Raw genomic sequence first — 23487 nt, forward strand, 5'->3', positions numbered from 1 at the left:
TAATTTTTTTCTATTTTTGACTAATGCTGAGATTATGCACTTACTGTACTCGCGGTAAAATAGTAGGCACGCGTATCTACAAGAATATGCTTTTATCATCGTGTTTGCCAATGAATAAATTTACACGATGACTTGCATAAATTATTTTTAAAAAGCTTTACTTGACTTAGGTACGTTGAAACAAATTAAAAGTTGTTTTTACAGATAAAGATTTTAACAGTTAATTATAATTGAGTTTTGAAATGTTTAAAATCTGTTTTAGTGTCTTTTGTAGATTATAGTGAAGAGTAATGAACTAAAACTTCTATTACGGACAAAAGTTTGATAGATGATATTAACATAGTCTGTGACAATATCTAAATAGTTGTACCCAGCGATGTAACGAGAGTATATGTGGTATGGCCACCTAAAATTTTTGTAGTCCAGCGTATACTGTCCTTAAATTTTCGAAAGAACGAGCGTATATTGGCGTGGCTAAGCGGTTAGCGTGCGCGCCTATGGCGTGGGAGACCCGGGTTCGATTCCCGGCGGGAGCTCATGTGGTTCGGATTCCACGTTAATCACTAGGTCCACGTCTCATATAGCCTCGCTGCTGAACGGGACGCTAAACTAAAATCAACTCAACTCAACTTTTGAAAACGATCGAGTGTATACCTATTAAAAATTATACATTACACCACTGGTTGTAACTGCCATGCCTACTACCACCAACTAATCGCTAATTTGGCGATCTTTTGGGGCAAACCGCTAAAGAGTACAGATGAAGTGTAAGAACAAATCGTTATTCTACATCAATCATTTCTCTTCTAAACCTCGAGTTAAAGAAGTTTTGGAAAGTCTGGACCTGGTATACGCCTCGTGTGGATCCCAGGTTTTATTCTATGATGTCCAGGGTTTTATTCTATTGTAACCTAGACCTCCTTTTTTGTACTTTAATTATGCGTGTTTGTTTACTCTAATTGACACTCTCATATCACGATCACGATAACAAACGTAAATAAAGACTGTTGTTTTTGGTAAATAGTGCGATTGTCTCAATAGAAAAACAAAAATCAAGAAGTTCGTGCGGTTGGACCTGGTAATTATGACGCGTCTCTGGTGATGTTCTATTGTTCGTAATATTTGTCATCTGCTTTCTTGTTGTTAAGTTGGAGCTTTTATAATTTTATAAATATGGCTTATTCAATATGTATTTATGTGTGGGACATACATTTAATGATCTTTTAGGATTCTTCCGTTATTTTAATTACATTAGTTTGTTGTGACATTCGATGTAAACAGTGTTAATTATGTCTGACTCTGAAGAAGAAGGTGCAGAAAAGCAACTGAAAATAGCTGTAGTTGGTGAACCAGCGACTGGAAAGGTTTGTAGTCTCATATAATATGCGTAAGTGAAGAGTTTTATATTTCTTTAGATTGAAATCAATATGTATAAACTGAGAATATAGAGGTACGACATTACAGGTGCAGATATGGCGTTGACTAGCAAATAATCGTCTTCTGATGCTGGTCCACATTAAGAATATGTGGGTTAGTCTGTAAGTTTACAAGTAAAGGCAATAGTTGAGTAGCCGATCTTCCCGTTTACGGAAGGACGAGAAACCCATACTTTTAGAAATTATTTATTGACTATCTAGCATGTTGAAAAGTAGGTAATATCCTCGTGCAGGGGAGCTGTTCTTAACTATTACCCAAGTAAAATAGTTTCACAAATTAGTGTTCAAGGAATTTAGGTCTGTGCCGCAGAGTAGATTCAGCATGTTTATGCGTAGGATAGCATAAGGTAAGGTGAGTTAAGTTTCGATTAGGTTTCATATTCCTGGACTTGCTCTGTGGCACTTAACCCGAAATGTATTTGGCCAGGTGGCATTTAGTATCTCCCCAAAATCGGGTTAAGTGCCGTATCGCCGGACCAATTTTAGGAAATTTACCGGACCAATTGGAGAATTTATTTAAGTTTGTGAGGAAGAATGAGTAAACAAGGCAGGTAAGGGGAATAGTAAAAGTTAAAAAGTGGTTGTATTTGTTGATTGTTTTTTATGTTAGCGGCGCTGTATGTGGAGGCGGATGGACTATTTCGCGGAGAGGTACATTTGTTTTCGTATACGGATCCATAAATTGTAAATTGTACAAAAAAAAAAAAAAAAAGGCAAGTCTTTAATTTGTCCATTTCATGTCAAGAACAGAACCCAACCAATCCCTGCCCGGCTTCTAACCCGTTACTACTACTACTCTATTACTACTCTTACTCCTGCTCCTACTAATACTTATACTATGGATCCATATTAAAGTAATACTGCACGCCTAATGTAACATAATCTAACGTTACTTAATATAATCCAACAAAATATAAGCGAATGCAATACATTTTGGTGTTTTTCTTCAGTTTTCAAAGTGGTCTGGCGATACAGCACAAATGCCCCCAAATCTATCAACGGCTTCGTAGATGGTAGTGTGACTTCTACCTTACCTTACCATATCTTACCTAACATAACCTAACCCGCAAATACTAGAGGGCGTTAATGAACAACATGACACACGTTATCAAAAATTATAACAAATCATCAATGACTGCATCATAGTTACAAATAACGAACCGTAATCACTATCAATTGAACCAGTCACTAGCAAATGATTTGGGGAGTCATCCGTTTCTGGCAAAATTTTGAGAATTTACCGGGAAGAAATGAATAATTTGCTTGTTTGTGTGCTTGATAATTTATAAGGAGAGCAAAAATTATGTTTATTGTCTTATGTAAGCGGTTCTGGCTTAAGTTTAGAGTTGCCACTCCAGCTTCATACCTACAATAAAGCAGTTAAAACATTAAAATGTGTTAAAACATTAACATTATAAGTAGGAGTAGGAGTAGGAACGAATTAGAAGCCCCGCAGGGATTCGTTGGGTCCTGTTCTCGACATGAAATGGGCATGCTGCTGAATCATCGAACCTTCCGCGTCTTGCAAATAGTACCCACTTCCACATATCTTTTCTCGTAGTTGTATTAAACATAACTTTACTGCCAAACTTACACACCTAAACATCACAAGAGAACTCCGAATCATCATTTCTCCTCTAAATTTTCCTAATTTTTATAAAAAACGGAGGGGTAACTCTAAACTTAACCCGCGGTTCTAAACATGGAACAATTTGGCGAGCGGAATTAACTACTGGCCCTGGATATAAGGTAACATTATTACAGTTTGTAAAACAATAAGATGATAATCAGGAAAATCTATTATAACTAAGTAAAAGTCATGGATTAAAATATATATTTATTTACCGGTATTTATTTAATAATCACCAGATACAGCCTAGAGGCCATTTTATACTAGATATCTAACAACAATCTGGATATCTAAAAATAAATTGCAGAAAATGTGGTGGCGTAGGCAAATCACTGTGAAGGAACGTGGAAAAAGTTATACACTTGGCAACGTAACGGCAAGTAACATAATCAACATGGCAGCAAAGTGCTAGAACACAGTCTCCCCCTCCCCCTTCACTTTAGTTGTAATAAAGACAGAAAATAACATGCCTTGCGGGGCTTTAACCCGCCTTCACTCGCGCGGCAATACTGTGTGGATTGAATGTTAAACTTTGGAACAGAAAGTAACCAATTACTATGCTTTTAGCCAGAAACTAGACGGACGACCAACTTGAGAATAAATGCCAACTAAATGATACCTATTTGGACTTTGTACCGTATACTAAGTCCAGCATGTTATAGCGTAGGTTTACTTAGACTAGTATAGGTTAAATTAGGTTGGGGTAGTTTAGTTTCGGTTAGTCCATATTCCTGGACCTACTCGACGTATTTGGCACATTTACGGGCAAATAGAGAATTTGGAGACCGTTTCATGAAATATTTTCCATTAATTATTTTACTTCAAATAAAATAATACTTATTTTATATTTTTTTTTGTACTTATTTTATATAATAATTATTTTACTTCAAATTCAATTGACTTTTCCTTACTGAAAGAAGGAAAATAAAAATTACAGTATAGTCTACACAATACAAAGAAAAGTCAATAAGATTACTCAAAGGGGATTGGATAAGCCTATTATTCCTTTATTTGTAATGTTCTTCAGCCTTGTCTAAAGGAAATCTCTGTTCCGTCTTTCCTATACTATTCAACATCCTGGCATTTCAAAGATATATATATCCGAATCGGTAATTGCTATATATGAATTTGATATTAGATTATAGATCTAGTTGTTGTTAGTGACGATCAATGTTTTTGTTTTACACTTCTGGCCTACATTGTCGCAGATAAAACCTACATGAATCTATTTTCAACGTTCTGTTACCAATTATCTGTTCTTACTTTAATACAGAATTGCCAAAAACCATGTTTTTTATTGAAAAAAAAAAAACAAAAAACAAAAAAGAACAACTAGTTTTTTAAGTTTAAATCAGGGTTTTTTGGTTTAAATAATTTGCTCTATGTATTTATATCACATATGGACAGAAATAAGTTTGTTTCGCTTTGGTGTTATTATGCAACAACCGCGTTTTATGTTGGAAGAGGTCAAGTAAGCTTCAAGCGGAATCCAAACTGTTCAGCCTACATTCGAGAGAAATTGTCCTCCATTTGAACTCGAAACCGGGACTAATTGGTCACAAATGTGATACGTCTGCCGGCTCACTCACGAAGGACTCCTAAAAAAATACGTTGTACTGATCTTCATATACTTGTTAACATAATTCTCAAGAGTCATTTCAGAAGGACAAAAAGATAAACAGTTGCTGAAGGGAAGCCATTATACACAATTACATGTGGACAATTTCAAAGTAATGCAAAGTACAGAAGAACTAATTTAGTCCAAGTTAATTCACTTACTTTTATTAGTCCAAGTTAAAGAAACACGAAATCACAAAAGAAACATTCATAAACTTATTTAAAAAAGAAAGAAAGAAAAAGATAGGGGAAATTATCATCAGCAAAAGATTGTGTATGCCAGTCTATTTCTATATTATATAAACCATTAATACGAGTATATACTAAAACTAGAAATGATCTTAAGACCATCCCTTGTGGCACGCCATATTGTATAGTTCTACATCCACTTCGAAAGTTTCCAATTTGGATGATTTGTTTTCTGTTATTTAAATAGCCATCAAACCAAGATAATGCTATTCCTCGTAGTATCTGATGTATTTCTACCACTTCAGAAAAACATACTGATTTGTTGCAAAAACATTACTTTGTTCCATAAAAGCAACTACTCTGTTTTCTATACATTTTTCCAATAGTTTGCAACAGTTGTAATAATGTATACTAATCATGTTTTAAGTATTTCCCCAGAGCTCATAGGTTTAGATACCATATTAAACTGTTGGTCTATGTCTTATATAGCCTCACTGCTAAACTGGACGCTAGACTCAAATCAATATAAAATATTTGAAGTATTTTCTGTTAACTATAAAGGTAACTAAGAAAGTTCTGTCACTTTTTCACCCACAACCTTCAAACGTCGATGTGTCACGTAAGACGTACCTGGAAGATCAAAAATAGTCCCCATCAGCATCAACAACCTTCTGTCAACGTTCTGAAAGGCCATGGATTCCATCGCGGAAGAACTGGTGGGCCGTGAAGCAAAGAAGGTGTCAATTGCATTTTGCAGCTTTACTAGGGAACTTTCGTTCTCTAAGCTGATTGTCCAAGAAATGGAACAGCTGATAATCGAACGGTGCAATGTCCGGGGAGTGTGCCGAATGCAATAGTGTTTCCCATCCAAGGCATAGAATGGTGTCCCGGCTCATCCTAGCCACGTGGGCTTAGCGTTGTCATGTAACAGGAGAACCCCTTTGCGATTCAGAAGTGCTGACTCCAGAGTTTTGAGTTTTTCCTGAACACTGCTCAACTGCTGACAGTACACAGTTGCATTGATGCTCTGACTAGCTGGTAGCAGTTCCTGATTCACGATGTCTCGAGCAGACTACCAAACACACAGGAGGAACTCCTTCTTCGGTGCAGTGTTGGTTTTCGCTGTTTCGGAACAGGTTCATGGGATTCTAACCAATGAAAAGGACGAGGTGGAGCTTCGTACAGGACCCAGTTCTCATCACATGTCAATACCCTGTCCAGAAATGACTCCTTTCTCAGACGAGACAGCATTGAAATACAGGTGTCTGCTCGCGATGCCTTCTGACCCGGAGTCAAATCAGTGGGACCCATGAACCCAACTTGTAGTGCTTCCCAAGTTGATAGAGGTGCTGGCGAATGGTTTCTCCACTCACACTGAATAGTAGTACCAGTTCCTCACATGTCTGTCCACTCTTAGCCTCAATTGGTGTCTAAAGATCTTCATTTTGTACATGTGTTGGTCTTCCGACACATGGTGCGTCTTCGAATGTTTCTTCACCATCCTTAAACTTGTTAAACCACCGCTGCGCTGTCCGCGTAGTCACGACACCCTCACCAAAAGCCTGGCATATCTTCCGGCCCGCTGCAGCGACGTTTGAGCCCAGTTTAAACTCGTACAGCATACATGAACTTATGCAAGTTCACGGTGTAACAGAAGTGCCACAACCAGGTAGAATGTTGGATATACCCACACCAACCACTGACCTTCGCTGTGTCTCCATTCGCAGTCAACTCACGGTGCAAGGGCCAATTGAACACAGACCTTCACAAAAAGCGACAAAACTTTTTTGGTTATCTTTATAATTCGTTTTTCGTGCCCGTAGGATTCTTTTGTTCTATTATGTGCTTGATATGTATAATTCTCTTTGTTACAGACATGCATTGCTAACAGATACTGCCAAGATCAGTTCGTGCGTCAATACTTCCAAACGGCAGGGGTTGATTTTTTCTTGAAGAGAATAGTTCTTCCAGGAGCCAAAAACGTTACGTTACAAATTTGGGATGTTGGAGGACAAGCTCTTGTCGGAAATATGCTAGATAAATATGTGTTTGGGTCAAATGTGAGTATGTAAAATGGAAGATAATTACATTTTATTACATTTTGCAAAATATGTATTCAGTTTTTGTAATATTAATTGGTAATTTCAGAATCCATCATACTTCTTGCTGACTAACGAGTTAATCCGATATGTAACTCTAAATTTCGTAGAGTTGCTTTTTCTCTTGCTGTAAATCATTTGACGTTGATACTGTTATAATTACTGAGACTGATCTATGATTTGCGCCAAAGATCAAATAAAATTCACTGTTAACCACGGACAACTGCAACGCTCCTTGTGTAGATAAAATTACTTAGTTATAAAGTCGAATATTCACTTTATTCTTAGACAAATATCAAGATGGCAAGAAGGAGAAAATGTAAGTGGCACGCAAGAAATGGAAAGTATAAAATAATTTTCTACGTACTTTAGCCCGGATGAGATGATCAGTAGTTGTAGATGCTTCAGGGTGTTCAACTCCTTAAATCTCAACGTTATTGAGGGTGTTTAAAACTATCAACTGAACGATATTTTTATGTATAACATAATACTAACCTGGATGTGTTACTGTACTGTAATAATCAATATTTTTCTTTAAACTCTGATCAATATTTTAGGCAAAATTATCGATTGCCTTTCTTCGGGATGGATTTAAAGCTTAATTCTGTAAGATGTTTTCGAATCACATATTAGGATATAGCGTTTCAGTGTCTTGTCAATTCATTAAGAATTAGTGTGAGAATGTCATTTATTATATGCTGATCTTATCTGCAGAAAGCATAAAAGTTTTCTAAAGTTAATACTGAATTAATAGTGAAATATCATCAAACATTTGTCTCTCTCTAGTTAGGAATTCAAGATAATCGAAAACTACTCGAAATTTCGTTCTTCGTATATGAAAAACCAGGCTTTTCACCCACTTTGTTAGATTTTAGTGAAGTAAAGAAAAAAAAATTCAAATTTAAATGTGTGATTTTTGGTCTAGTATGTATCATTCTTAAAATTCTATATGCTGTTCATTTAGTGTTGTTATTTTCTTAACTTTACATAATTTTCAAGGACATATGACTTAGCACCCGGATGCGTTTCACGCTTCTTCTACTGTACAGTCATCTGATGATAGTAATTCGAAGTTTGAATTATTTTCTGTTCCGTAGAAATGACAGCACCTAAGAAATAAGTTGTATATTCTCATCTTATTGCTTTCGTAGTTATATTTTATCCTGTTAATATGTATACTAGAAACATTAAATTTTAACTGTTATGCCTAATTGATTGATTCTTTTATGTTACCGTAATAAAAGGTATTTTTAGTTAGCGTGACCATACGGTCACTCTAGGTAATTAGAAATATTTGTTCATTATGCTAGCATTCGTTCCACTTACGTTTCTAAAGTTTCACAATCTCTCAAAAGTATCACAGTTCATAAATTAACATTTTGAAAAGCGAGTAGAACCTTTGTTAGGTTTCATTGACAATCATCCTGTATCAATAAAAGAATTGTCATGTAGAATTTATTTTGATAGTTTGTTTATAAGTATAAATTTACTGATTCGTTTGAAAAGTGTTGAGTATGGCTTCACTTTTACTTTACGAAAAAGTCATATCTCAAAGGATTGTCCTTTTGAGAGGTGCTTTTTTTTTTTTTAAATAATAATAATAATAATAATTGACAGACGTTTCAGTATGTAAATGACAAAGGCTAAGTTGTAGTAGTAAAATGGATGGATAACTCAGTAGTAACAATTGCATAATCTATCCATGGAAAACTGTAAGGTACGATACTTACGGCTGAAATTAACTGATATTCTCGGGTACAACACATACATGTCGAGATGACACGGCCATAGGTAGTTGAAGAATGTAACAAATTTATGCGTAGAACCGACCAAATGAACTGAGATATTGACTTCTATAGGATTAGTATCTATGGAAAAAAGTGGTGGTAGCCAGTATTTACGTGGCTTATAGATTCCACTGTAAACAGCACTTGGACTGTCATAAAATTGTCAGGTAGATTCTACAACTCAACTTTTGAAGCCGTGTGTTGAGTGATGTTAGGTACGTCGGTATAACCCATTTTGTAGAGGCTGTGAAAGATGGTAAAAGATGTGCGACCGAGTCTAGTACCAACGTTGGCAGTATACAGTGTAAAAAATATAATGTTCGTCTGTGTGTTTTCTCCATCATACTGCATAAAGCATACACCATAAATCATTAGGAGTTCTTCCTTAATAATTGCTTCCACTTGAGAAATAGATCTCAAACTATAGACGTACATTTTGTATTAGAGAAAAGAATACAGCAGGATTTAAACAGTCGATAAAATAAATTTGTATATTTACACTTGTACTCGTAAAGGACTAGCGTGATCACATGGTCACATCCTTTTAAGCACATAATAAATGTATCATGTCACAAATTTGAGTAGTTCTGTTGTATTTCGTTTATTTGTATCCCAAAAATGATGAAAATAGTTTTATTTGAAACAAAAATGTCAGTCCCTAATGGGCTAATAATTGTTATTTCAAAATGTGAAATATTTGTTGTTGAAGTTTATTATTATTATTCTCCTCTGTTTTAAAGGCTGTTATGCTTGTCTATGATGTTACAAATCCAACCAGTTTCGAGAGTTTGGATGATTGGTTGGATGCTGTACGAAAAGTCACATTGGGTCAGGAAGTTCCTCCCATTATTGCTTTGGTCGGCAATAAGTGTAAGTAACAGCATTTCTTTATCATTGGATTGCATTCTAATTATCACCAAATAGTAATTATAATAAGAGTAATCCTCCGACTTCCGTTGATTCATAGATACACAATAAATCTCTAGAGGGAATAAGCTGTTAGCGCGTATGAATATACCTGCGGCTGTTGTGTTTTTGAGATTCACTGCAGTATGCAACGACATCGTAATATACGTTTTTCTGTATAAAAGATTATATGAAAAAACCTTTATGTATAAAATGTGTGATTTTTGGCCACTTTTATAGTTTATATCCTAGTAAATAGTGCTGCATAATGTTTCATTTATAAAATAATATCATGTAAATAATATATATGCAAATAAAACAAAATTCCTGGCGCCAGAACTAAAAACTAAAGTTAAAGGTGCCAGGCCTGCCAGCCGGCTTATAACACTCGTGTCTTTGCGTTGAAGTACGGTCAGCATTCGGCTCTCCTCGCCGTTAATGCTGGCTTTCTAGACCAGAGTTCGCTACTTCTTTGAAGTAGCTCTTCCAAATTATTCTCACGACGCTGACTAGACGCCGTAGTGCCAACACCATCTGGTGAGTACGGTCACCAACTCTTCGTCTGACTAAGGGGGGGCGCGGTGGCTCAGTGGTAGAGCGTTCACCTCTGGTGCTTGGGGTCCCGGGTTCGATCCCAGCCTCCGCCAAGTGAACTTTGTGGTGGACAAACACCGTGCTCGTGGGTTTTCTCGGGGTTCTCCCGTTTCCTCCCACTTTCTTCATTCCACCATTTCATTCATTTCTCATCATCACCGTCTCCTTTAGCCTAACCGGCATAACTGTGGGACGTAAAACTTAAGGATTTCATTTCATTTCTTCGTCTGACTAATACGTCACTGTTTGACTTTGGTGATCCCACGAGAAACGATATTCCAATGCAGCTAGAGCATTGGCATATTCATATAGTATAAGGCTTTCCGGGTAGTGAAGCGGACGCAACGTCGGGTTATTTTCTTTACTTTGCGACGATAAATAAGAGACAAAATTTTGAACTTAAGGCCTTTGTAAGATTCCTCACGAGGAAAGGTTTGAATTTTCCTCCTACTTCCAAAAGTAAAGGTAATTTATTGGTGAGTGAAAATAAGAAATTGCGATTTTCTCATAAACGACTCTAGCATTGTTTGTATTTTATGCATATATATTTCATTAACAGCCCTATTCTGTGCTATAAGTATTTTCTCTGGGAATATCTAGCAGGGGTGGATTGCTTTTGAAGTGAGTTCTTTTTGGATGATTTTCTCAAACACTAGCCTGTTGGTTTTATTCTTACTTCATAAATAAATATTTTAATAGCCTAACGCCCTGGCATAACTCATTTGTCCTGGGAAAACATCCACAAGAGGTAGTTTAATCATGGGGATTAGTTCTTTCATTTATTGATTTATTTGTCACCTATAACAAGACTACCGTCCCACTTACAATAAGCTTACACAAATTTTATTATATTGAAATAATTATATAATTGTCTGACGAATTTCTTAAAAACGAGTCAAGTGACTGTTATATTACGTGGGTCGTTCGTTTTCCCTAAGCTGTAAAAAAAAAAAAAAAAAAAAAAAAAAAAATAATAATAATAATAATAATAATAAAGACATTTGTAAATTATACATATATGTGTAGGAGTGTCCTTCCTCATCTCCACGTAATCCCTAATGAGATTCAAGCATTTGTCTTACCGTTGCACCAATTTTTCCAAACCCTTTGCAAAAAAAAATCAGGGCTCAAAACACTCTCTTTACATTTCGTTTCACTTGATGACCATTTGACAGATCAGGTCGCTTATTTCGAATCTGAACTTTTCTTCAGGGAAATGCAATTCAACATACACTGAGTATAACGCCCATAACCACTCAGTACGCAAGCAAGACACACAATTGAAGAATTAGGATGAGAACGTCTGTTCCACTCTCCATACAGCCTCAATTTAGCGGCGAGTTACTTCCATGTTTTTTCGGTGTTAAAGTCGGCACTGCAGGATGAACGATTCAGAACAGATGAAGAAGTGAAGCGAAATGTAAAGAGAGTGCTAAATAGCCAGAGTTCTGATTTTTTTTTTTTTTTTTTTCAAAGAATTTGGACGAATCGGTGCAACACTGAGACAAATGCCTAAACCTTACGGAGAATTATGTGGAAAGGTGAACAAGGACCCATCTACTCATTTATGTATATTTTACAAAGGTATATTTAAAAATAAATATTCTACACTTAGGGAAACCTATATATATTGAACGACCCACGTATTTCATTGATACTTAACCCTATGATGCTTCGTAAATCATTTGTTATGAAAATGTTTACGAGTAATAGTTTATTTTGATTATTTTATTTTATTCTATTTTATTTATTTATTTATTTTTTGTAATTTCCTCAGACACACCTATTTCGTCGATATTTCATTAATAGCCCTAATATTCTCATGAAAAAATATGCAAGTTGTAATTTACGATATTGGTAGTCGTACTTTTAGGGATAAGTTTTCTTCTGGGGAAGTTTTTCGAAGAAAAAAAAATAATAATTTTCTTCGTAATTCACAAGTAAATGTTTCACTAATAATTGCATCAATTGACAAAGCAAGAAAGTTTAGTCCGTGGTCCGTACCTTTTACTTACATAAAGTGATATATGGTAGCAGTCACACTTACACATGTAGGAAAGTTATATATAGTTCCCCTTGCTTTCCCATTATAATATAGTGCAGGTAGTAAGGTCGAACTTGACACAATTTATCCTCGTGCAAGTGCACTAATCTTGAAATGTTACTTCGGATAAATCGATAAAAAGATACATACCACTGTACTAAAATTTCTCCCTCCAATTTCGTAAACTAAGTAATGTCATGCGGCAATTATTACTGTCACTTCTATTTCTGAAATACGAACAAAATTATAATACATTTTCAGAAATCTTCTTGCTGCCTCCTTGTGTATTTTTTTTATTTTTTTAATGAGAAATGACATATCTATATCTATCTATCTATCTATCTATATATATATATATATATATATATATATATATATATATATATATATAATGAAATATTTCTTTATGATATGACCACAAAATGGTCTGAACCTTTTTTGAAAAAATCGCCAGGAAAAGTCATTCTAAGAGTAAACTACTCCTTGTGGATATTTTCATAAGAAATGACATTCTATATTGAAGTAATGTTAATATAACATTTATTTATGAAATATGAACAACATCGATTGGCTCATGTTTGAGCAAATCGTTCAAAAAGAACTGTTTCCATGAATAAAGTACCCCTTCTGAATTTTCTTGAGAGCAACGAATAAATCCAATACAAAGTTGTTAGTGCAGTCTTTATGGATAAAGTATAAATCGTTTTAGCTTTTTTCGAGAAAATAACAATTTCTTATTTCCACTCTTCAGTAAACTACACTTGTTTTTGGAGATAAAAAGGAAATTCGAACCTTTTCGCATGAAGAATCTTATAAAAACCTTACGTTTAAAATCTTCTGTTCTGTCATCGCTCAAAAGTAAACAAACAAAAAAAAAAAAAAAAAAAAAAAACTGATAAGTTTGCCCTTACTAGTCTGAATGCCTCAACAATATAACAAAAAAATATTCACACGTTAAAATATCTAAAAGTACTAAATCTGCGAAGCACTTTCCACCTCTTCCTCAGCGCATCTTAACGGTGACAGCGCCTCAAAAGCGTTTGCAGATTTTATGCTTTTAGATATTTTAGCGTGTGAAAATTTTTATTTCTTATTCATAAATATTTCAATTTCTTACAAAATTACCTTTAAACAATTTACGAATTCGACTTAGGTAAAAGTATACGGAACGCATTGCTTATATTGTGTTGTGTGGATATTGTACTTCACTTTCATTCTTCTATGTTGTGAGTGGTTTGCATGTGTGATGTTAGCTTAAATTTCTAGTGAATGCATTAGATTTTCGTAGTGAATCAAACATAATGAAATTACACAGGTATACAGAAGTAGCTATAACGGTACTAGGACCTCGCATCATATAACTAAAGCCATCTTAAGCAGCCATAGCTTTTCGTGGATGCAGGGAATATTTGGCATTGTACCACTTATTGTGTTCTTCACTTCAGAAGAGTGCCCCACCTCCAGAATATTTGTTCATGTGAAAATTGTCCACTCAATTTTTTGTTGGTAAAACCTTTCATCAGAAATAGGCAAAACGTCACTCTGGAGATTACGGTGAAATCAGTTGCAAATACCGGAACAACTCAAAAAGTTCACAGCTTATTTGTGTAATAATAGTGACATAACCAGAGAACTCTCTCTCTCTCTTTTTTTTTTTTTAATTTAATTCGGTTAATAAAATGTTAAGTTTATTTTCCTTTAATACACCTGCATTTCTTTTGTGTATTACGTAAAATTGATAATAAATATCTTTCCAGGTGAAATTTAAAATTTGATTTAATCCGCGAAGTGTGAATTTCATTATTTCTAAGAATTCCTCTACCTGCAAACTTGTGAGGAAGAGAATGATAAAAATAAAAATAAAAATTTTTATTTCATATTTAAAAAGTCTATAAACTTATTAGTGAAGGAATATTGTATGTTTTAAATTATTCGTAATTTATTTTGTAGGTGATATGGAACACCAACGTATGGTGAGAGTCGAAAAACAACACAAATTTGCGCAAGAAAATGGTCTTTCTTCACACATTGTTTCAGCACGTACGGGAGAATGTGTAAGTATTTTATCGCTGAGATTAAATTTAAATGCATCAACAGAAACTAAATGTTGCACTGAGAGAGATGATCATATATATTTCTTTTGAAAAAAGGCAACGTTTTAGAATTATTTAGGATATAAATTGCCTGCTGCTGTTAACGAAGACAAGAAATTGTTTTGAGTTGAGTTTAACGTCTCATTCAACAGCGAGGCTATATGAGACGTGGACCTACTGATTAACGTGGAATCTGAACCACATGAGCTCCCACCGGGAATCGAACCCGGTTTCTCACGCCAAAGGCGCGTACGCTAACTGCTTAGCCACAAATGAGCTCGCGAAATTGTTTTCAAGCTGTTTCAGATGAAAGAAGAAGGACGAAAATTAGTTAATTTATATTTCGTTATTACAATTTGCGAGACTAGGCCTGTAACTACAACTAATTCTTTCCACTCTTCTTTACACACATTTCGAAAGCTTCCAGTTGTTTTTCGTCATTATTATGTGAACTTCTGGTTTCAACAGATAAATAAAAATGAGACAAAACACACTCTTGAGACGCTGAATCTGTCAAAAACCGTTTTCTTATATCACTTACCATTTTTGCTCTACGAAGTATTCCAACCACTTCCGGTTTTGTAGTGTTGCGGATGGTGATAGCATGTTGTCTTGAAACTCCGAATCGTTTACTGAAATTTGCTTGTCGCTATCTGTTACCGGTTTTGTTCTCTGGTGGTCAACGTTAAAACTGAAAACATTTGATTTCAACACTCCCGGTTTAAATATACAGTTAACGGGAAATTTGGAACCTATTCTTGGGACACTGAATCGATTCCAAGAAACCGCTTATCGATATCTCCTACTGTCTTTATGGAAATCAATATTGGAATCAGAAGCACTAGTTCATTTTAACTGCTTGTGGTTCTGGTAGAGTGTTTGCAAATAGTGATGATATGTTCACTGAACCGATTGCAAAAATCCGTTTTTCGCTGTTACCGTTTCTGTTCTATAGCGATGAACGTTGAAACAGGATATGGTTGATTTCTATCACTTCCGGTTTGAATAGAAGATTAACGGAGGAGATAAAACCTATTCTTGAGACGCTGAATCGATAGCAAGAAACCACTTCTCGATATCATTTACCGTTTTTGCTGTATGGGAATCAGTATTGAAACCTGATGTGTACTAGTAAATTTCAACCACTTCAGGTTTTAGTACATTATTGGAGATGATGATATATTCTCTTAAGACGCTGAACCGCTTGCAAAAACTGCCTTTCGGTATCTGTTACCGTTTTTTGTTCTATGGCGATTAACATTAAAACTGAAAATGGTTGATTTCTACATTTTCGGTTTGAATCGAGGGTTAGCCTAGATATGAGATCTGTTTTTGGGACGCGAAATCTATTACAAAAAACAACTTCCATAGAAATCAGTATTGAAACTGGAAGTAGTAATAAATTTAAACCACTTCCGGTTTGGCAGAGTGTTGCGGATGGTGATGATATGTTTCCTTAGATTCTGAGTTGATTGCAAAAAACTGCTTGTCTCTGTATGTTACAATGCTTGTTCTGCGGCGAAAAACGTTTAAGCAGGAAATGAGTAATTTCAATCACTTTTGGTTGATCAACAAGAAATGGAACGTTTTCTTGATACGCTGAATCGACTGAAAAGAAAATCACTTTTTGATACTTACCGTTTTCGCTCCGGTACCTGTGACAGACAGACGAACGAATATAGCCGTAAGATTTACCTTATAGTTATTTAACAACCGATTCTTGAATTCAGAACAAGCTATCATATCGTTAATATCTACAGCGGTCCTTCATATACTTATTTTCCTAACGTCCAACGCAGGGAACAGTAATCTTGTTACACCTATAGTGTTTGAAGGTTACGTAATACGAATTGTAAAGATGCCTATTTATTTGTACATCATTAATAAACTTAACCATAGTAATTTAATTATCTCCATGTATAGATACACCCCTTTTATTATCTTTTCGTAGACATTGTTAAATTCCAAAAGTTGACGAAACAAAACTTCCCTCTCTTTAACACACGATACACACTACAATATGACCTGTTGCAGTGCTTATGCTTAAAATGTGGTAAAATACTAACACTGAACAACTGTCGAAAACTTTCGAAATTCAGTGTGTTTCGTACGTGGTATGTTAGGAATATCTGGATTAATATAGAACAGTCTGTTCACGCACATACATCCAACCTTTTCGGTGTGTGTTTTACTGTAACGTCTTTCCTTTCATATGTAACGAAACTCTCATCCCATGACTAACATTACAGATTAAAGTTTCAGGACAAACGTTTAATTTTTTGCTTTGTGCGGGAATTTGTATTAGTAAGTAATTTCGTAATAAAATACGTTGTATTTGTTTGTATATTATTCATTGTTCTAGTTCATTAGGGGAAAATATATTACTTGTGTATCATCGTTGTCATATTGTCTTGGTCCTGTTTTTCCATGAACATGAGAAAGTCTGTAGCTAATTACATATCACAGAAAATTTCAAAAAATGTTCTCGAAAACCGAGAAAAATCCGGGGATACTTTCCTGTAAATTTTGTCACTATCCTGTCGCACTTTTTTTTTAAAGTTAGTCAACAGATTATAGTTCTCCTTGTCGTATATGCTTATTGTAGTTTCGAGTCAAATAAATCCTATTGATTTCATATTAATAAAAATGACTCTCAAACTTCTGTGATTTCCATTGTAGGTGGCACTTTGCTTTCAGAAGATAGCAGCGGAGCTATTGGGCGTAAGGTTAACAAGAGCTGAGCAAGAGCAGCAGCAACCTGTTGTCAAAGCAGAAATCGTTCATTATCCGACGGAACCAATCAACAAAGCATCATCCTCTGCAGCAAAGACTTCCATATCATCATCTGTGTGCTCAGTACAGTGATCCCTTTAGGAAATATGCATTGTTAATTGTAACAGGAAAACTCAGGACTTGCTATGTTGTTTAAGTTTGTAATTGAGTGGAGATAGAGAGAAATAGAACGTTCTAGACAAGCTTAGTACTTGTTAACATACCTGTCATTTAACAAGTCTACCATCCACTTTTCTTATGTAGTTCTTTACCCACACAGTATGGCATAGACTTGTATTCTTTTCAAGTGCAACTTTCTTAGGTGGAAGTCCTTTTAAGTGTTGAACTATACTTGCCTAGCGATCAGATTACCGAATTTTCGAAAGATCAATACTGTAGATGGTCATTAATAAAAAAAAATAAAAAAATAAAAAAAATACTAATTACAAAATGTACACACACACACACACACACACACACACATATATATATATATATATATATATATATATATATATATATATATATATATATATATATATATATAACGAATTTTGCTGAGAGGCTCTTAGTTACAGAAGTATAGCAATTAAAATGTATACTATCTAAGCTTTTTAATTTTCCCGCTTGATATCTACATATATTCAGAGAAGCTATATATATACTTATCGAAAATTAATCACATTACTTCTGTATTATAACCTCGTTACAGGTTATAGCATTATGCACTACTGAAAATTTACATAAAAATGTGATAGTAATTATTATGTAATATCTTAATCAACAAGACTAGAACTCAACGAATCGCTACAAGACGAGGGATTTCTATTTTGAAAGTAACTGAGTTTAAGGGGGGGGGGGGAAGTAGGAATTATTACCATACTTGAGATAAATAGTGAAGAGGGTAGTCTTCATAAGAGCCCTGTATTTTCAAATTATATCCGCTTAATCTGCTTAATTTTTCTCCATTTACACTGCGAATTTATAACATATACACGAAAAAAGTCTCAATTCTGCGGAAATACTGTTGCGAGATTTCTCAATACATTCCATAGCAGACATAATTATCTTTTAAAAATTAAAATAAAAAAACAAAAAACAAAAAACATGTACCATAAAAATGGTATGCGAGTACTCTCAAGGAAGAATGTAAAAGGCTTGAGATTCAAGTTACGTTCTGTTTAATTTCCGGATCCTTTATATATATATATATATTGGTGTTCCTGACCGCAGGATCGAACCCTACTGTAAATACTTCACATTATAGACAAGCCCAAGTGGTTGTCTCTGATCACACTGTAATACAGGATGTCCCACTCGTAAGGAGCTCTGGGAAGTGTAAAAATCTTAATAAAAAAGGACATGAAACCAAATTTGAACATTCGCTGTGAAATCCAGGCAGTCACGCTCATTGGTCGTTTAAGTGAATTTAATCTTTCTCAACACCGAGGCTTTAGATATGTTTGTACCGGTGAACATGAAATGTGACCATGCGTATTCTCAGTGGGAATTAAATTTGATTATTCTTTTCACCAAAGGCAAGAATATTAACAACTTTTCCAATAATAATAGTAATAATGGAAGGTCCTTCTACAGAGAAACAAAGAAAATGTGCTTGTTTTTTCTCTCTCTCACTCTGTTAGAGCCCGATCGAGGTAGCTATCTTTATTAGCAACCGTGAAATCGTTGTTATTGTTTCACCTGACAAAAGTTACTTCCCGTGGTAGTTGTAACTGCCAAACCAAGAAACACTGGGTAGAATGCATGATATCTTTTATCGTTGTTTTGATGTGAATGATCTGTCGGCTGTCTGTTGTATACGTAACAGATCGAATGACTCGTTGAATGATTAAGAAGTGTATGTCCCATTCATATTATTTCAGGAGTAAGTAATGTATGAGAGTAGCAGGTGTCTATAGGAAGGATGAATAATAATTAACTGTATAAAGAAATAAATTATAATAAATCAAAGACTCCTTTCTCCATTATAACTGTGATTATGGTTCTGCTGCGATTATTTCCATATAGTGATTCTTTTTCAACATATCATAGGATTAAATAAATAAAAACAGTTATTTTCTGGTATAGTTTTAGATCGTAAAAATAAATCATTTAAGCACTACATCCTTACAGATGCCAGTGAACTTCCACAACAAATTTTGCAAAATGTATACCTCACGAGAGGGAGAAAACAGCTACATATTATTTTTCCAATTTAAATCAGTGTTTTATAACATGAACTTTAAAAAATGTAACTTCGTGGAAGTTTCAAAACAACCAAGTATGTTGCTGTCGTTTGCATATGAGAATCAAAATGTATGATTTTAATACTATATGTGACTGAAACATATATACCCGTGATATTTGTGTGCCATTATAGTGTCTAGTCGTTAATTTTCAAATGAATACATGTGAGTACGCTACATATATTTAGGTATCACTATGTGAATTTATATGAACTATACGAAAAGTAATATTTTTTTGCTCCCAGTTAAGTTATAGTTAATTGCCATTCATTTAAGAAAAATACAACACTCACCTAAAGCATTCGAATAACAGCCAAGAGTATTAGTGTCGAACTTTTTTTTTTATTTTTACTTGGTATGCATTGTTTTTTCATTGAGTAATGGAATGCACTGTAAATATATTTGTTGGTTATTGTGTTGATAACACTGATCGTGATTTGTGTGTATTGTTTACACGTTTTTAATGAACCGTTGAATGTATGTTTTTTTTTAGGTATTCATCTATGTAGATTCAGACTTTTTTACGATCACGCCTTTTATTATATATATCTATCATGTATATATTTATGTAATGCTTTATAGAAACTAATATTTAAATTAAATGTGTTGAAATGTATACGCAGCGTATATTATGATATACCGTCCATTATAAGAATAAAGAGCTAATTGTTTAAAATAGTGTGCCATCTCTAGAATGATCAAGTTATTTAATGATTTAAGAAGAGAAAAGAAAACAGGCCGTCCATTACATAAACTATGCCATTATAGTGAATCTGTAATGTATCTTGTGTATTGTCACAGTGTATAATGTTTATTACAACGTAATTTTCTCACAGTACATTGTGAAAATTTAAATAGGTTTGAACATATATTCTTCCAATGTTTAATTCGTTATAAGCACAAGCAAAAAGTACTAAATTAGGGTTAACTGAATTTTTCACGCCAAAGAGAAATGTATTATACCCTGGCCGGCGAACGATGATTTCTGACAGTTCAGCTCGCGAGGACGACTGAGGAGTATAGTATTTCCATGTGTTTCTCGCGCAAGGGAAGAATCGTGTGCTTCTTCGTTGAAGGTGAGAGGGTGTGTGTGAAAGTTTGGCAATGTGCGGTGGTTACGATGGAGACGCGACAGGTTCTGAGCCTAAGATTGGTTGACGTGCTGTCTTGTGCTCGCTCGCCGTGGGCTTGTGCAAAGCTGTCAGAAATCATCGTTCACCGGCCAGGGTATGCTTACGAGTAAGCTTGTTGGGTAGTGCAGTTTTCATACTTAAAATTACTCACCAACAGGTAAATGGACACTTTTTCTGGGTTAAGTTCCAAAGTTGGTCGCCCGTTTCTAGCAAAATTTTGAAAATTTACCGGGAAGGAATTAATATTTTACCCATTTGTATCTTTAATATTATATAAAGGAAGCGAAAGTTGTGTTTATTTTTTTATATAAGTAATTGTAAACATTGAACCATTTCGGAAGCGGAGGGAACAACTTGGCGCAAGGTTATCGCATGGTGAGTTGTGGGAAAATAATTTTGAGCATTTGTATTGTAAACATGGCTGCAGGTATACAGACACATTACTCTGGATGTGAGGTAACAGTAATACAATTTGTGAAACAATGCCGTGATAATCAGAAAAAATCTATTTATAGAATGTGAAAGTCATCGCTTAATATATCTAAGAATAAATTGCAGAAAGTAAGATAAGCAAATAACTGCAAAGAAACGAGGAGGAAGTTATTCTTTTCAGTGTAACGGTAAGTAACATAATCAACCTGGCTACTAACCCGCCTTTACTCGCTATCGCTCGCTCGGCACTACTATGTGAATTGAGTATTAGGCTTTGATCAAGGAAATTAAAGTAAAACCTGATTATTTTTAAGTTTTTATAACTTTTATTATCCTTTTGGCTGTAAACTAGGCGGACAAGCAACTTCGGAATAAATGTCCGTTTCCTTCGTGTACTTCATTAGTACGTTGATAGTGAGTTAGTTACTCTCTATAACTTCAGTAAAATCAACACATAGTGTATCAGTACACTGACATGATACTTATAGAAATTATAAACATATATATAATTATAACATATATTCGTCAAATGAACTCACGAAAATCATGCTTTTAGACTATAAAGTTTGTATTATCTTAATTTTATTTGTTGATACCTTACAACTATATTGTGTATTATTGTGCTACGATTTTATGTTGTTATACCGTTTACTTCACCTCTGATCTTCATGTTACATAGTTTGGAAGTTCGTTCTCAATGTTGGAAATCTGAGGGTTTATTTGAAATTATAGTACATTGTTGTAATTTGAACTAAAATAAAATATATCTTCTAGTTTATAGGAAGTAAAGTGCTATTTATGAATGACAAAAACAAATAATAATAATAATAATAATAAACGGATGAAGGTAGTCTTGTTTTAAACTTGACGTAAATCAAATGGAATCCATTCCTATGAACACGATCTCACATCCTGTTACTGAATTGCACAGATGAATTGCGTCTTTCAGTTACTCTGAAGCGCATAGTTTGTTTATGAAAACTTTCCCTTAGAAGTAATCCCATAGAAAAGAATCTCATAAAGATAGATCTGGTGTCCGAGATGACATTGACATGTTGCTTTCTTGAGGGATGAAGTACCGGGGAAACGTTAATCTGAAAACACCCACCGGACATTGTTTTGAAACCTACATTAAAAAAAAAATAATCATAAAGGCCACTTTATTTGTTGTAAGCAAAAGTAAATAAATAAAAAGTTTCGAGTTACGATCTGGTACTATGATTTCAAGAATTGTCAGATTTCCCTCCTGAACCTGTACATTTTGTTATTTTATAATTGTTCATTTGTTGTGTCCATATCAACATGTTTGTGGAAGATTTTTGTTATATTTTCTTATTACGTGTATGTGATAAATAAATACATTTTCAATAATTTGAGAGTATTATTAATCCTTTTGCAGTATACATTTTATATCCACGTTTCTTCAAATTTCTGAGAAGACAAACGTAACTTTTCAAAAATCTTTCAGTTTAACGTTCCACGTTTATACCCTTTAAGCGAAAGGAGGCATGATTGAAGCTAGTGAATGACGATGGAACGAGAAAATGGAAGGAAACGGAAGCACCCTGAGAGAATGCACGGACACTATGTTGTCTACTCTAAACTTACTTGGTCGGGGATGGAACCAAGGACCCGACACACCAGAGGTAAGCGACCTACCACTGAGCCACCGTGCCCCCTTTAAAAACCGTAACAAGATCAATGTTGAGCTTCAGGCTTTTAAGGGATCAGAAGAGATCTCTGTTGGTGAAATTTTAAGTAAGCTGAAACTCCTTTTACCTTGTCCGATTTTTTGTCAATTACAGTGCGTACGCAGGAGGTCGTCAAGCTTGTAACTTCGTATAATTTCAGGTGTTTGTATATATATACCTATTAACAACCTCCTCAACGTCGTGCCTAAATTGCATGGGGATGACGTATTTAAGACGATCGGAGATTGCTACTACTCATTGTCTGAAATGAGTAGGTTAAATAAATTCAGAGGAAAGATAACACATTTGAGCTTCATTTAAACATATATAATTTCCAATAATATCAGAGTGTAAGTGTGTATGTTTCATGTATGAATGAGTATAATTAGTCAGATCACATATCGCCAACATCTGGAAATTCTGTCACGAATAACCCGCACATAGCTGAGATACACATACCTTTAATTCTGATGAATGTCTGGATTGGATGTCGATGATTCTTAATACGGGATCTCCAGCTTGGAAAGTCGGTAGGCGACAATGACCGACTAGAGGCCAACCATACTCCAAGTCTATGATTGTTGTTGATGAAATAGATCTCCCTTGATCTATTCAATGGAATGGATAGCAGCTCCCTGATTAGCTGCCAACAGCTACTAAAGTGGTTCTCTTAAGCTCCTCCACTTCTGATCTACTTCTGATGATCGTGTTTCACCTTCTGATCACTTCTGCTCCCCATCCTCTCCAACGAGAGGTTTTTGTTCTTCTTTCCAGACACTCTGGAATTCGTTTCGTTGTTCTTTTCTGTCTATCTCAGC

The 23487-nt window shown here is 34.8% G+C and overlaps 1 protein-coding gene across 1 annotated transcript; it reads left to right on the forward strand.

Moving 5' to 3' along the window:
* Positions 1-1075: 1075 nt before the first annotated feature.
* Positions 1076-22349, forward strand: LOC145667093 (ras-related protein Rab-28-like). Its single transcript, XM_081734814.1, has 5 exons — positions 1076-1364; positions 6747-6932; positions 9499-9628; positions 14253-14356; positions 17075-22349. The coding sequence occupies exons 1-5, from the start codon at positions 1290-1292 to the stop codon at positions 17258-17260; spliced, it is 681 nt and encodes a 226-aa protein (XP_081590940.1). The 5' UTR covers positions 1076-1289; the 3' UTR covers positions 17261-22349.
* The last annotated feature ends 1138 nt before the right edge of the window (positions 22350-23487 follow it).

This window comes from Thermobia domestica, chromosome 12 (genome assembly GCF_964235325.1).
Source record: "Thermobia domestica chromosome 12, izTheDome1.hap1.1, whole genome shotgun sequence".
NCBI lineage: Eukaryota > Metazoa > Arthropoda > Insecta > Zygentoma > Lepismatidae > Thermobia > Thermobia domestica.